The sequence below is a fragment of the Hydractinia symbiolongicarpus genome, chromosome 12 (genome assembly GCF_029227915.1).
Source record: "Hydractinia symbiolongicarpus strain clone_291-10 chromosome 12, HSymV2.1, whole genome shotgun sequence".
NCBI lineage: Eukaryota > Metazoa > Cnidaria > Hydrozoa > Anthoathecata > Hydractiniidae > Hydractinia > Hydractinia symbiolongicarpus.
The window spans coordinates 6,276,462-6,292,554 of record NC_079886.1 but is presented as its reverse complement, the minus strand read 5'-3'; the positions used below and the strand labels follow the sequence as shown (position 1 = coordinate 6,292,554).

General features: G+C 30.7%; 1 protein-coding gene across 2 annotated transcripts; it reads right to left on the bottom strand.

The window, feature by feature from the left end:
- Window positions 1–944: 944 nt before the first annotated feature.
- LOC130622432 (ETS domain-containing protein Elk-3-like) lies at window positions 945–2,767 on the bottom strand. 2 transcript variants are annotated; one of them, XM_057437896.1, is made up of 3 exons: window positions 2,504–2,767; window positions 2,075–2,335; window positions 945–1,957 (listed from the first exon to the last, which is right to left on the bottom strand). In XM_057437896.1, the coding sequence occupies exons 2-3, from the start codon at window positions 2,312–2,314 to the stop codon at window positions 1,148–1,150; spliced, it is 1,050 nt and encodes a 349-aa protein (XP_057293879.1). In that variant the 5' UTR covers window positions 2,315–2,335; window positions 2,504–2,767; the 3' UTR covers window positions 945–1,147. The 2 variants fall into 2 exon arrangements, with proteins under 2 accessions (XP_057293879.1, XP_057293880.1); XM_057437897.1 differs by lacking the exon at window positions 2,504–2,767 and having other exon boundaries at window positions 2,075–2,361.
- Window positions 2,768–16,093: the final 13,326 nt, after the last annotated feature.

Sequence of the window (16,093 nt, the reverse complement as noted above, 5' to 3'; positions counted from 1 at the left end):
TGCTTTGGTTAAAAACAGAAACCAAGAGTGCTTTAGACAAAGTCGATATACAAATAAACTTATTTCGAAAGTAATAAGCATGGAATTTCTCTAGTCTTTCCTATATGAAAAAAAAATAATAAAAAGCAGACAGCGTAATAAACAATGGACAGTGTAATCTGTAATTTGATAAATTCTTAAATAAACATTCACAGCGCAACCTCTTAAAAACGAACACTCCGTCAAGCGAACACGTCAACATTTCATATCAGAATGACCTCTGTTAAGCAGACATGAGTAGATATACTTATTACTTCCTTTAACTTTTTTTCAGTTGTATAATAATTTTAAATAGTAGTTTTACGATAGTTCCTATTTCTTTAACAACCGCAAATAACTTCAAATCTTTATCCCCCTTGGCCCTGTAAAGCATAAAAACATTTTCGAATTATGCAAGAAAAAAAATTATTCCCTAGGTTTCAATACCCGGAAAAAATAAGCTAATGTCCTAATAAAAGGCATAATAAGAAGTAATTATCGATAAAATTGATTAATTAATTCTTTACAAGGAAATAGGAAGGCTTAGTTATCGAAACTTGAGTCAAGCCAAGTCGAAAGTGACGTGATTTAAATGTTTGTAATTTTTTAACGGACAGCGTAGGTAAAAAGACATTTTAAGTCAACTCTGTAAACACATCCTGTAAACACATCCTTTCATAAAAAAACATAAGTGTTTCTTTTTATAAGGGAGAGGCTCTGATAAGTTTTTTGAAACTGCACTATTAGATTTACTATTGCGTGTTTCAAAACCCTGATGATAGATGTTGCGTTATTTAATAAAATAAAACTAAGGGTGGAGTTCTACTGGAAAAAAGATTCATTACATTCCCCTTAGCTAGGCTCTTGAACTTTTCTTTAGCTGTGACAAACACATTTCTTTAGAGGAAAAAAAACAAACAAACAAGTACGTGTTTTCTCCATTATTCTTCCCATAAATACTAGCTACTTACAAAAATATTTTTTAAAATGTACAAGCAGATAAATAATAAAAATAACATTGTACGTCCTTGAAAATAAACGCAGTTACTTCGCAAGGTTTGCAAATTGTTGGAAAAGCCATGTTTTCCTTCTTGGGGTCTTAATTTAGAACCAACCAGAATAGTATTGCTCAGCATTCATATAAATCCTGTAAATCTGTGCATATTGCAAACATCGTGTGGTCTTGTTCACCACAACTGTCCGGCATGAATGCGTCCTGACTATCTTCTAACTCAATGTGACAGTATGGCGAAGTGTCTTGGCTTAAATTTGAAAGGTAACTGCTTTCGCTGGACACGCTGCAGGTATCAAAAGAATCACTGTGCTGAAGTTTTGGTGAAGTGGATGAAGTTGCACCAGATTGTGGTAGGGCATTACGTGATGCAAATGGTGCGGGTTGATTATTGCTTAACTCTGAAAAGAAGTATGAAGTGACATTTAAAGTTTCACTGAAGATATTGTTGCTGGGTGTAATGCCGTTCGAAAACTGTTGTCTCTCTTCTTTACCAACAGTATCAACCGTGTTTGATGCAAAAGAAAATATTGGTAGTTCACAATCAGTACTTTCTTTCAGGTAATCTGCTAATTTGGCGATTGCCTCTTCTTTTGGGCTTTTTTGTCTCTGAGAGGATTTTTGCAAATTTGTTGTAGAAACAACTGGAAGTTGATAATGCGAGGTTGCACTACCGAAGTGATTACTTTGATTGTTTGAATATGTCCAATGAAAATTGTCATTAAACTGACTGGAAGTATTGCAAATTGATGGAATACTTATAGGTAAAAGGTTCGTGCTGTAAGAAGTTATTGCATTGCTGACTGAGCTAATTTCATCTTCAATCATTATTGCTGAAGGTCTACGTGAGGATACTTTGTTAGGTTGCAAAATCGGCTGCGTTCGGTTGGATAGTATAAATCGATAAGTAAAACGTTTCTTTGAGACCTGTAAAAAAGAAGAAAGGTCATTAAAATTGTGGTAACATTAGCAGAAAGAAGTATCAATATAACAAAAATCCTATAAATTTCGGACTAGATAGGATATTGGTAAAAATCAAACTACCTTTTCGACGACTCCTTTTCGGTAATAATATCTAAGTGCACGCGAAAATTTAGCATACGTCATATTACTTCTGCCCTTTAATCTTCCCCATGTCTTTGCCAATTCTTCAGTATTGATGACTCGAAATTCATAAGATTCTCTATTCGTCCAGGTCACAATATGTTTTGTATCGTCCTTTTCGAGTAAATCATGAAGGAACGTCCATAATGATGATCTGCATAGGGTATGTGATTGTTCCATGTTGATAGTGTAGGGTAAAAACTAAAAGAAAAATACAATAACTTAGTTATGGTGAAGTCATTTTCCTTGAAGCCTAAAATTTCTTTGCAGAAGAATGAAGTTAATGCAAGCTGGTTGGTAGTGGCTGTTCAAATTGGTTCCAGCTTGGGACCAGATTCCGATCGTATACTAAACACAACATTATTTTACCTCGTGGGTAATATTAGACGATGTTAATAGACCGCTATCTATATTACTACTCCCAAGAGGATTACAATTTTTTTATATTTATATAGCATCAGGATAAACTGGCAAAAGCAATTATAGTATCAAAATAGATGACGTTTATTACTTTCGTATAATAAATATTATATCAATTAAAGAACCGTGACACATTAAAAAAGTTCATTCATTTACTTTGGCATGGTTTCTATATGGAACAAAAACAGAAGGAAATAGCGAAGTTCTAAAACAGAGATCTGTGTATTAAAAGAATTAGTGTTCACAACAAAAAAACAAGCAGACAAGCAAAAAAGGCTAAAAAATGTAAATTTGACGCCCGTAAACTACAGCCATTATAACTAACGTTTTTTTATATATAATTTCTAGTTAGTAAGTGGACACCAGGTTCTTTATTCTTAAAAACTACTTTGTATGAATGACATCAATTGACGAAGGCACATTATTTTCTTCACCTCAATTTATGACGTCATATTATTCGAGCAGCGTAAGTAAATAGACTTTTTTTTGCAAATCACAATGTTGTAGCAGACAGTATATATTTAACAAACACCTCCATTAAAGAAATCATGTAATTGTATTATGCGAATAAGAGTTAAACTTCAACTAATGTAAGTTCTTAAGAATGGCAGTTAACATGGAAAAAAGACATCAGTTTTGCACAATACCCTTTAAATTGGTAATTATTATTCTAGGTATACTGCAACGCATCCAACATTTAAACATTATTATTTTGAATTCACAAAAAAAATAATCACATGCTGTACTGTGCCCCTTCTTAATTAATCTTAATTATTCTTAATTAATTAAAAAAATAACCACATGCCCCTTCTTAATTAATTAAGCATCCTAGTTCACATATACATATAAAATAAAAAGATCATCATTATTTAAACCACTTTAAATTTGCCTAATAATAACCGTGTCTTAGCAGTACTGCATTGTTTCTCTATAGTTGCTCCTTCGAAAGATTTTAACCTCTTTTTTATGGTGAGGCAAAGCATGTGAATGTGTTTGAAAAGAGAGAAAAATTGAGGTAAGGCATAGTAGTTTAATTAAAAAAATATTAGAGTTCGTCCTGGAAACGATGGTTCCAATTTATATAAAAACGACGAAAAAATTGAAGTCAATAAAGATCATTTAAAAATGAAATATGAAATGAAATCTCATCGATCAAATACCTTAAATTTGATTGGCTAAAATATACAACGAGCTAGATATGTATTTCTGATTTTCAGTACAAATGTGCTAAGAGAAGGCTTTTATTAGATTAGTAAATGTGAGTTTGACGACGTAAATTGGCAAAATAACGCCAATAAATCGGAAGATACGTGATATGTGACAACTATGTTGGTTTGAATTAACTTTCGATATATTTAATCGCCTAAAGGCTCATAGAATACTTTTCGGCTTAAGTTGATAAACTCGACTAATTTAGCAATATATTGGAGTCGGTACCATCCGATAATTATTACGAGTTTTATTATTCTGCCAATATGGCTTTTTTATTTCGCATTTAACAATTCTTATGCCCTGAAGACTCTATTCCAACAGAAAATACTCGGAGTATTAAACCTAAACGGTAAAACAGTGTGTTTTCATCCTCAGCTTCCCCCTCCCTCCATCCCTCCGAGAATGACGAAGGAACATAGAATTTGGTACAAGTGTGTGTCAGTAAGGAAAATTAAGAAAAAATAATTAAATGATGTCATTAAGTACAAGATGACGCTACCATATATTTCCGAGCCTTAAAAATAGTTCAAACTTCAACCTTTAAAGAGTGTTATGTTTCATTATCTTCAACTGTGTTATATCGAAATTAAGAGTTAGTAAAAAAAGTCAGATCTCATTGATGTTACTCTGCATCCTCGCATATCCTGAATAACATTGTGTAATAACCAGACCACAGAAACTATATACCCACTTTATTGGGATAACTATTGCAAGCAAACTGTTAAGGAATAATTAATTTTTATGATTTTCTGCTTTTTTAATAGTATTTTCAAAAATTAAGATGCAGTCTGCAAAATATAATACATTGCAGTACAATCGTAAGTTTGTTTTGATGAGAGGGACTGCATTTGTTATAAATGCTATACTAAAAAGCCTTAAAAAAGTAATTTATACCTCTAAAAAGAAGTTATGATTGTTGCGTAAACTGGCTTTATATGTAATAATTTGAAGGATAACTAACTAAGTCAAAAAGGTTCAGTTTATTTTACCAAAAGACTATAATGTACAGTCTCACTTTTAATTTATTCCTATCGCAATAAGCACGGGTGATACACCTTATGGCCGCATTACATGCATCGTGCATCTTTAGGATAAATTAATAATTCAGTAGCTGTTCAAATAGTATGCAGAATATACAATGTTTAATTATTCGTTACTTATTTAAACTAAAACAATCTTTAACTAGCTAAGTATTTTGAATAACTCTTTACCGAGTAACGTAATTAGTATTTGCTTGCCAATAGACTAAAAATAAGAATTTTTAGGAAAGAGGAAGATGAGAGAGGCTATTCACATAATTCTCATTCAGCAAATGGAATTGGTTCATTCTGATGATTGGATATTTTGATGGAGGCTAGCAAATTTTTTTTTAATGTAACCTTTTATTCATGTTATCCCCTTTGTTACTCCTCAGTGTTTTCGCACATAATCATTATTACAGTGTTGTATTGCATCATTAATATTAACAATTGTGTTACTTACTTATTATTGATTTTACTGTTCCAGTCGAAGCAATTTCTTCAACAATAGATGGATCTTGGTCAAGATGAGAGTAATTGTAGCAATTAAACAATTTTTACTAAATGGTACTTATTAGTACTAATAACTTGTCATATGATTATAATCTTTATTTGAATATTCTTTAGATATAGAACGTTGTGTCTGCAGCTCACATTTATTAACATGGCATAACCCACAACGTTTTTCATTTTAAATAAAACCCATAACAATTATGTTCCCACTGCTTTACATTATTGCTTCACGTCGAAATCCGCCTCCAGCCAGATTGATCCTCCGCACATCATTAATTTCACCCTGCCACCCCACTCTTTTATAATTCTTAGTTTTTACAATTTTCATTTAGAAGAAATCTAAACAACCATAACTGTATCTATTTTCTCCTATTCTTTTAAAAGGTTCTATTGTATATAGAAGGCATGGCAATGAACGTTGATGATCAGTCCTAGTCTAACTCCGAGCCTAATTTAATAATAATTTATGATTTACAGTTACAATAAAACAAGCATAGCTAAGCACCTACGTTTGTTCTAACGAAAATTCCAGTGATGCAAAGCAACAAAGGAATAGACTTAGACCTGACCTTATGAAAGATAATCTTTAAAACATTTAAACCATTGCACCTATTGTGTGTAACTTAAAATGCTGATCAAAATAATATTTATTGCAAAAAATAATTTCGGTATAAAATGAATCAAATAAAACTTTGATTGCTACTCAGAATTAAAGAGAGGAATGGTAAGATGGGACGTATTGATAATTGCAACAGTTTTCATGTTACTTACTGTGATGTTACAACAAACACCTACACTCTTTCACAAATTTATTTTTAAATCCATTTGCGTATTACTTCATTGTTGCAATGTCATGTCCCGAGCCAGGTAAAAACGAAACCATCCTTAACTTAACCTTAAGGTTAACAAACATTTTGATAAGGTTAATCTTCACAATTATTATTTGAAGTTTATGGGTCAATAAATACTGTGCCTTGGTAAAATCAAGCATTTTTAATATTTAAGATAATATGTATTGATAGTTGCGACAGTTTTCATGTTACTAACGGTGAAGTTACAACAAACACCTACACTCTTTCACAATTATATTTTTCAATCTCTTAACGCATTACTTCATTATTGCAATGCCATGTCCCAAGCAAACACTTCCTTAGTTTTGTGCTAGAGGTTAAAATCGTTTAACCTTGATAATAACTAGTTAAACTTTGTGATTTAAATTACGAATTTGTTTTATGAATATCTTGCTTTGGTAAAGTGAAGTATTTCTGGCATATAGTCACATATTTATGATTTCACTTTTTGTGTACTTGCTGCCTTTTGTAGTTTGCTATGAATACTAAGGCATAGTTTCGTTCCTAAACAAACCATTGATCAAAATAGAAAATATTAATTCAAAATATTTATCCTATAAAAGGTATAGCTCATCCGTTATTCTATGAGTCTTTGACCCTTGTTGCAAATGTAAGATTCTCATTCACACGACCTGTGCCCGTTTCCTACCACCCGTGTGATTATTCTGAAAATATGTTGGAATGCTGATCAATATTGGGTATTGAGAGTGCACCCCGGATAACTCTGGGTACAATTATATCGAATTCGCACCTACGCTATTACAGCTATAGAAAGAGGCATTGCATGTAACTGACATTCAGTATTGACCTTTAATTGCGCAAACTTGAGTGTATTTTGTCATTTTTTGCTATGATTTGACTATGTTTATTTTTGTTAAGCGTCACATAATCACTTAAAGAAAGCGTAATATGCTTTGTTTCGTATTTCCGGAACACTTTTATGTTAACTGTTTAATAGCAAAAATCACTCTCACTATCATTATTATTATTTTGAATTGGGCAGTTTAAGTGACTTTTAAATATGTTAAGCCCTGTTGATAAAATGCAGAAATTGATATAACATCAAAGAAAATAATTTGTAAAATGTCAATAGCCTGTCATAGAAAAAACAGACGCCCAGCATTTTTTACTTTGCAAAGTAATTTCCATTAACAAAGATTAATCGTTATTAACTCCGGGTAGAGCGGTTAGTAAAGGTTAATATACCACCGTGATCACTTCACACAGGAACATTTCAAAAGTACTTCTCTTTAAATAATACTTTTTTGCATCATACGTTTAATTAAAAACACACATTACCCAACCCAGCTGAAACAATCACCCAGTAATTTTATTTTGTACGATATCTGCAAAATTTATGAAGCTTGCAAAATTAATCGTCAATTTAAATAAGCTTTCACTTTTGCGTTGGAGATCTATAGTGTTCCACAATCCAAGTTGCAGATTAGTAAAAATCACATTAGTGAAAATAACACAAAAGAAACAATATGTTGGCTAGAATGAAAAGCACTAATACCAAATTTAATAAAAGTCTCACCAGAACAGCATAAAAAGGACTAGTTAGCAAGCTATCTCTGGGTTAGGCTGCTTTTCGTGTTACAGGTAGCTACATTATTTGCAAAAATTTTAAAATTGTTTTGTTTGAGATCAATGCATGGCTAAATAGCGTGGTAGAATGTTTATCCTAACATATGAAAACATAAAAATTCTAAATAAAATTTGAAAAGTTGAAAAAGGATCAAAAAGAAAATATCAAAATGGCTACAACTATACACTTCGTCTTGCAAATATCTTATTAAAATATTACGGTTTCTTAGTATTTGTACCCTCGTTTTTTTGCTGATATAGCGCTAGATCAAAGGAGCTATCACTACTCTGGTACCATTTTGATACACGAATAGATAGACAACTTATTAGTATAAAAATACATTTTTAAAAAATATTTCGAAACCTGGTTTCGGTTCTAAGTGTACACTATGTGTAATACAAAAATAATTAATTAATTTTTGATTATTCTTAACAAATTATTATCCAGAAATTGTGATTTTGTTAACATTACGTATGCTGCCAATATCTAGATTCGATATTAAAATTTCCCTGCCTGGGAAAAATATCTGAAGAAAATTTTCTTGTCTGGGAAATATTTCAACAAATAGAGATGAGCCTTAAGTTTTTTTAATATTTCCGAATAATTTGATCAAAATCTTATCCAATGTCTTCACCACTGATGAAAGTGCTAACTATATAATATAATATATGTTATAGTTTTTTTTAGGATTATATAAATGATTTTCTCTATTAATAGCAAAACCTGCCTTATTAATTTTCTTTTTTACCTTTATTTTACTTTCAACACAATAAAAACTTTAATTCTATTTGGTAAAACTCCTTTTTGACTTTTTCTTCATGTTATCTGTTAATAAGCCTTTACATGATCAGCTGAGGTAGCGAAGTTAGGTTAAATTAAATTTTTTACTTTGCTGCTTTGACCTTAATTTTAACAAATTTTTGTTTTATAATTTTCAACTGGCACATTGGAAGATAGAGGCTATCAGTTTAATAGTCTGACAAAAATTATCAATATTTATTGAAATTGTGAATCCGTGGCAACTTTTATGTTGGCTAGCTGACCAATGCGAACATATTCTTTCTATTTCTCCAAAAAGTTTACATTTTTACTGTAAAATTTATTATGTTTGCCTAGTTTACTGAAACTTAGTAGCTCATATAAGCATATTTTTGCTTAATCCAATGTACTTAGTAATCAAAAATTGTTTATTGGTATTAGTTCAAACAAGGTTTCGGCTAGTCAGCTAGCTTAATTTATAACAAGCTGGAAAAAAAGGATGCTTAATGAATAAAACGCACACTCAGTTTCTTCCCTTGCATGTTAGTAAGCAATATTTTGATGTTGTTCGGGAAGTGTTCGGGAAATACAAAACAAAGTATTTTACGTTTTTTTTAAGTGATTATATGGCGCTTAACAAAAATAAACAGAATTAATGATGCTGAAAAAATAACAAAATACGCTTAATTTTGCGCAATTTAAGGTCATATCGTTTGAATACTGGATGTTAATTAGAAGGAATCCTTTTTTGCAATAGCGTGAAGTGAATTCAAAATAATTGTAACCACTTTTATTCGGGGTGCACTGATCACCATTTCAACATATTTACAGAATAATGACATGTGTGGTAGGAAACGGGCGCACGCCGTGTGAATAAGAATTCGACATTAAGGGTCGGCAATAAGGGTCAAAGATTCATAAGGTAATAACGGATAAGCTAAACCTTAATAGCATAATTTTTTTAAATTAATATATTCTATTTTTAACAATGGTTTATGAACGAAACTATGCCTTATATTTATAGCATACTCCAAAAGGCAACAAGAATACAAAGGCTGAAATAAAATCATGAAATAAAATCAATAAAATATGTAGCTATATGTCAGAAATACTCCACCTCGCCAAAGCAAGATACTCACGAAAGAAATACATTATTTAAATCACAAAGTTTAACTAGTTATTGTCAAGGTCAAATGTTTTTAACATTCAGGATAAAACTAAGGAAGTGACATAATGAAGCAATAAGCAGATGAATAAAAAAATAAAATTATGAAAGAGTGTAGGTGTTTTTGGTAACTTCACTGTAAGTAACATGAAAACTGTTGCAACTATCAATACATATCATCTTAAATATTAAAAATTCTCGATTTTACGAAGGCACAATATTTATTGACAAATATATAACTTATCACATAAACTTCAAATTATTGTGAAGATTATATAGCATTATCAAATGTTTTTTAAGCTTAAGGATAAGCTAGGGATGGTTTCGTTTTTACCCGCCTCAGGATATTACATTGCAACAATGAAGTAATACGTAAATGGATTAAAATATAAAATTGTGAAAGAGTGCGGGTGGTTGTTGTAACTTTACTGTAAATTACTTCACTGTAAATTACTTCACTGTAAGTTACTTCACTGTAAATTACTTCACTGTAAATTACTTCACTGTAAGTTACTTTACTGTAAGTTACTTTACTGTAAGTTACTTCACTGTAAATTACTTCACTGTAAGTTACTTCACTGCAATCAACGTTTTGTTTGAATAATTTTATACCAACTTAATTTCTGTAGTAATTATTTTTTGAACAGAAATTCAGTCTTTACAATATAGGAGAATGGTTCAAAATATGTAAGGGCAATTTTTATAAGGACAGGTCTAGATCGATTCTTTCCTTGCTGTGCATGACTAGAATTTTCGATGAAACGAACGTAGGTGCTTGCTATGATTGTTTAACTGTAACCGTCAAAAGCACTATTATTAGATTAGGGTCGGCGTTAGGTTAAGATTGATCATCAACGTTCATTTATATGCCTTTTAAGTGTAATTAAACCCTTTAAAAAAAGAAGAGAAAGAAGATACAGTTATTGTAACAAAATTATAAAAGTACTAAGAATTTTAAGTTCTCAAAATTATAAAAATAATGTTCCGTGGTGAAATTAATGATGTGCGGAGGATCAATCTGGCTGGAAGCGGATTTCGAGGTGAAGCAATGATATAAAGCAGTGGGAACATAATTATGATGGGTTTCCATTTAAGTGAAAAATGTTACGGGTTGTGAATTAAGTAAGGTAAAAAATCCATAATAAAAAAATATCAGCATCAATATAGAATTACATAAATTGACCCAAGCCTTTGACTCTTAATGATTTGTAAAACATGAGCCTAAAAGTTCTTAGGTGAGTGTAAAAGAAGCACTTATGTTATCTTATTTGCTCTGTTTCAACAATGTGTTGATGTATTTAGCATATCCTTGTTCAAACAAAACATTTGAAAGTTGCGTGTTCAATTTAAGTCCTAACGTTTGAATGTATAAACATTCAAGCAAGCGAGTTAAAAGTGTTAATTGAGTCTCAGGGTGATTTTTAAGATATTCCCAAATTTTGAGACTCGTGATTCTTATAAAATGAATTCTTAAAAAAAAAAGAAACAATGTAAATCAATGTGTGCAAAGTGTTTTTTTGTCTGGCTTTGGTCTGAACTAAAAGTGTTACCTGAGGTTAAGTTTTTGCTAATTTTGCTTGCAAAATTGAAATAATTGAACCCACTCTCCCTTATGAATTTTTCAGGATAATACATTGATACGTGGCTTGAAATGAAAAAAACTGTTATGTTTAATAAACGAGTTAAAAAAAACCGTTTGTTCATATAGAATGCATCGTTATAAAATTGAAGACTGTGCATCGCATTACAGTTAGACTTTGCTCTTTAGATAGTCAAATCAAATGTTCTATTTGTATAAACAGAGAGGTTAATTTAAACCTTCTTGGTATAAACCTGAAAGGTATAAAGTATAACTATATTAACTAAAATCGTTTATTTCACTACGTGGGTAGCCTGCACTTGTTGTGGAAAAACATAACTGAATTAGCTACAACCTATATTTATTGAAGAGTACGAAAAAATAATTTTTCCAACAGCTTTTGCCTAAAAAAAATGCTTTTTTTTCGGCAATTTTGAAGACTTGTTTACAAAGAAAAGAAAGAACGAAGCAACTTTTTTTCTTTCTTTTGTTTTAGCAATGAAATAAAATTTCAAATGTAAAAACTTATCCGTGTCTTATGAATGTGAGAATATTAACATGATCTGGTTTTTTTTGTTTCTATTGACGACGTGTGCGATATATTTTGGGCTCTGCGTTGTTTGTTATCAAGAATTTTATATCGTTAAGAAAAGAAAAAATTGTTACAGTGATATGCACAATTATTAAATTGAGCTAGGACCTCCGAGTAACAACACTGTCAATTCTTCAGCCTTTCAAGGCTTTTTTAATCCCCTTTTTAATCATAAGAACGATTAAACTTGAAGCTACCAGACCTGAAACCTTTTACCAAATAATTGAAATATAAAAGCAATAAAATGTTACTCCATAGAGGTAGAAATAGGGAAGGAGATTGAACTCATCTCAGTGGACATAAAAATTCTATTCTAATTGCTTTTATTTTTGTCATCCCTTTGATATCCATGCGCCATGTACACTTCACTAGATTTTTACAAAAAACCATTTCGTAATCCTTTTGCGCCTCGTTTGTTTATATGAACGCAAGTTTTTAACAAAGCACGACTATTCTAGAGATGTTGTGTTGTTTTTCTTTCACAGGGGAAAACAACAACTTTTAACTATATTCGTTATTTATGAAATAAGCTTTTTAACCAGTTTACCAACAACTGTAAGTCAAGAGAAAATGAAAATGAGAAAAAGTAGAAGAGTTAATTATTTTTCTTTTTTAATAGCGTAATTTCATTAACAGATTCAAAAATTATTAAAATTTTCGTTAGGTCTATATTACGCTTTTCTTGCTGATACACAAAAGGCATATCAGGCATATCAGCCATTTTAAAGGGGCCACAAAACAGCTATTGGCTTTTGACTTTAGTGACTAAAAAAACAACTTTATCACCTGAAATATCAAATATAACTGAAAATGACAGAAATGTTCACTAAATATATTGGATATCCATGACTTATTCAATAGTAACCTTGCTTTTAACTTTATTAATAAAATAAATGGCTATATTTCTTACAATTTTGCATAGAAAAATATGAGTTCCTTGTATATAAAGTCCCCTGGTCAAAAAAAAATTTTGATTTACTGATTTTTTATACGTTTACAGACAGTAGCTCATTTTACCGCCAACAAGGATACTGAAAGATTTTTTTTTATTTTGTTAAAAATAAAAATAAAAAAGTAGCATATTCATTAAAAAAGTTAATTATTCATAACCAGGTTGTCTAGACCACTATGTGGTTCCAAAGTGTGTATAATTTCTTGAATAAGTTATAGGTATATTTTGCCGTTATATAAATGTTACAGGTTAAAATATCTTGTAATATATACAAAAATGGCCGGAGCAAAAAGAAGGCACAAATTGCCTTATCACTAAGCCCCGTTGTTAAGCAAAAAGGAAGAGAGAGTTAAAATAATACTTAATATAAGCAATATTCTAACTATGACCTTTTGAGTACCTTGCCGTTTATTACACACCATTCTTCAGAAATAGCGGGAATTGATCTTATTGAATCGTTTCGTAGCACCTTTAAAATGAACTGCTGTTTGACCCCGATAATTAATTTCGTCACGTTATCACTTATTAGCATATCAATTGTTTTCACGAAAACTGAAACTGACAAGCGCTAGAATTTAAAAAAGTCATCATGAATAGGTTTACAAATGATCGCATCAGGAGTGATTTTAATAGAAACAAAAGTGTTCAATCTTCTTTGTTTCTATCTTCATGGTTGCTCTGATCAATGCAATAACAGTTCAATTTTTATTAAAGATTTTTCTGTTAAGTACTTGTATTATTGTTGAAGGTTTATTATTTCTGGAACACGATAGTTTAGTGGGCGACGTTTTGGGACACCCTTCTTCCATCATCGGGCAAAGTGAAATGATGTTGAGCATTTATTTATATAATTATATAAATAGATGCTCAACATAATTTTGCGTCGCCTGCTAAGCTTGTTATCGCAAAAGATGTATTTTTTTAGTGAAATCATGGATATATGTTACGAAACTAATACGTACGTTCTAAATATAAAGCAACCAACCTTTAGCCAGTGTTGATAACTTAGAGAACATAGAGATTCGTTCTGCGTATAATACACTGTTAAGAAGTAAATCCAAATAGACGTTTCCCTAAGTGCATGTTTTTTTAAAAAATTTGAATTTTAATGTTTTGACTTTTAGATTAAATTCAGCATTATTATTTTGATGCGCGTATAAATTTCCAACTTCATCCGACATGTGACAATAGGGTTTTAGTTGGTATTACTGTGGCGGACAAAGTCTTCTTAATTTTTTAATAACCTTCTGTTTCAAACAGAGGTCAATAAGTACAAAATTAGAAAAACCATGTTGTTCGTTTGCTGTATGAATCTAAAGATTTCACATTTTATCAAGTTTTAGGTGGGGATTTTAAAATTCACATTCATGACAGAGTTTGGAAATAGCAGCGATACATTAAAGTAAACAAATTCGGGAAAGGTATATTTTAAAAATTAGGTAAATTCAAATTCCAAAACAGTCTGATTACGGAATTTCTCAAGAAACATGCAATGTTACTTTGAAATTTATTCTTAAGCGTATAACTTTTATCCATAGGTCTATCAAATTTAACATGTAAGAAAAATAATAGTGGCTGGAAGGCAATAGAATATTCTATAGACCATTGGAAATGAAATTTCAAATAAATACAAAAACAGATTTTGAAAGAAATCTTGAATAATATAACTGCTATAAAAAATGTTATATTTTTATTCGGGAATGTAGCGTAATAAAGAATATGCTGCCACTATCAAAAACTTCTTTTCATAGATAAACATCTTATGTACTGTACACAATTCAAGAAATTCAAGAAAGGGCTTGTGCTAAACTATCCAGAATTACCCTTTTCTAATTAGGTCAGGTTAAAACACCTTCTTTGTCCAGGCTAAATGGCTTTCCAAACATGACTTACTAAACAAAAATCAGAATTTGAAATTTTTATTGAAAATATTCATAAAAAATTGAGCAAATCACCAAACGTTGAAGGTTTATATCAGCATAATGCATTCCTAGGTGCTAGCTTATGTGTCATATTAGGCGAGAATACTCAAACTTTAACGCGAAGGAATATCGTGCAAACATGAATCCCACCTGAAGAAGTAGAGTCGTCAATTTTAGTAGCATATTCTCTGCTACTGTTCTTAGTTGGGTCATTAAAACTTTAAAGTCATACCTTCGTTGTTTTATTGCTTGTGTTAAAGTGATTGATCAAGGAGATACATCGCAGTATATATAATGTAATATATAACGTATGTAAAGTGATTGATCAAGGGGATTTATCGCAATATATATAATGTAATGTATAACGCATGACCTAATGCAGAATATGACCCCACAGGTACAGAAATAAATCAAATACGGGAAAATTCTTTTGAAGTGTATTTTAATTCTCTATAATTGTTTTATATTAGTGCTCAAAGGGTGACGTTACTGTTTTTTTCCTCTTCTGACATTTTGTCATTTTGTCAATAGTTACTACTTTAATATATCAACTAAGCTTTAGATAATCGACCCAGTTGAACAATTTAAACCGATAAAAAATCATTTCCTGTGAAAACAACATAATCTTATAACTTGTACTTATTCAAAGCAATGCTTTCAGTTTCTATGTTCTTTGTCATCATCAATATGTGTTTAAGTTCCATCAAGGGTAAAGGCTGTCTAGTTTTATTTGTCTAAAAATCTACCAAATTTGTAATTTTTATTCTTTTTACCCTTTATCGATCATGGTACGGGGTTGTACGGAATGAGGAGTAATGCTGTCAACATCAAATAGTAAATTGACCTTTCAGCGGTGGTAAATGCACTAAATTGTCTTAAGATTCAACAACCTAACACTTTTTACTTTTAAAACACAAATATATTTTTTCAACAATTTAATTCGTCTATTTACGTTGATACTTCATTTAACAATTTAGTCAACTTTTTGAAACTACGGTATTTGGATTCAATGTGGAAAATTTGAGCTTAATTTTCCAGTTTTTCATGATAAAAAAATTGTACTGATTTGATTAGGTACTTTACCTCTTCCTTTCTTTCGCAAAAAGGCAAAAATAAATAATAAGGGCACATTAATAATAATAATAATCTAGAATGTTTTGTTGTGACGCATGTAATTCAATTATTATCATTTAAAACTTTTTTATTAGGCATAGTAGATATAAGGTCATTACATTTCAAATCTTCCATTAATAATTTTCATACGTGCTAAATAAAAAAACATTAATTAATGATTGAGGTATATATTTAATATTTAATACACAATGTCAAAGGGCAAACCACAGCTTGTCAAAAGTAAGGGTAGCTCTTTATTTTTTATATCAACATG

What these genes read in the sequence shown, in the direction of transcription:
- LOC130622432 (XM_057437896.1), bottom strand. Translation starts at nt 2,314, where the DNA reads ATGGAACAATCACATACCCTATGCAGATCATCATTATGGACGTTCCTT. An exon ending in GAAAAGGAGTCGTCGAAAAG is followed by an intron (nt 1,958 to 2,074) that starts GTAGTTTGATTT and finishes TCTTTTTTACAG; the next exon opens with GTCTCAAAGAAACGTTTTAC.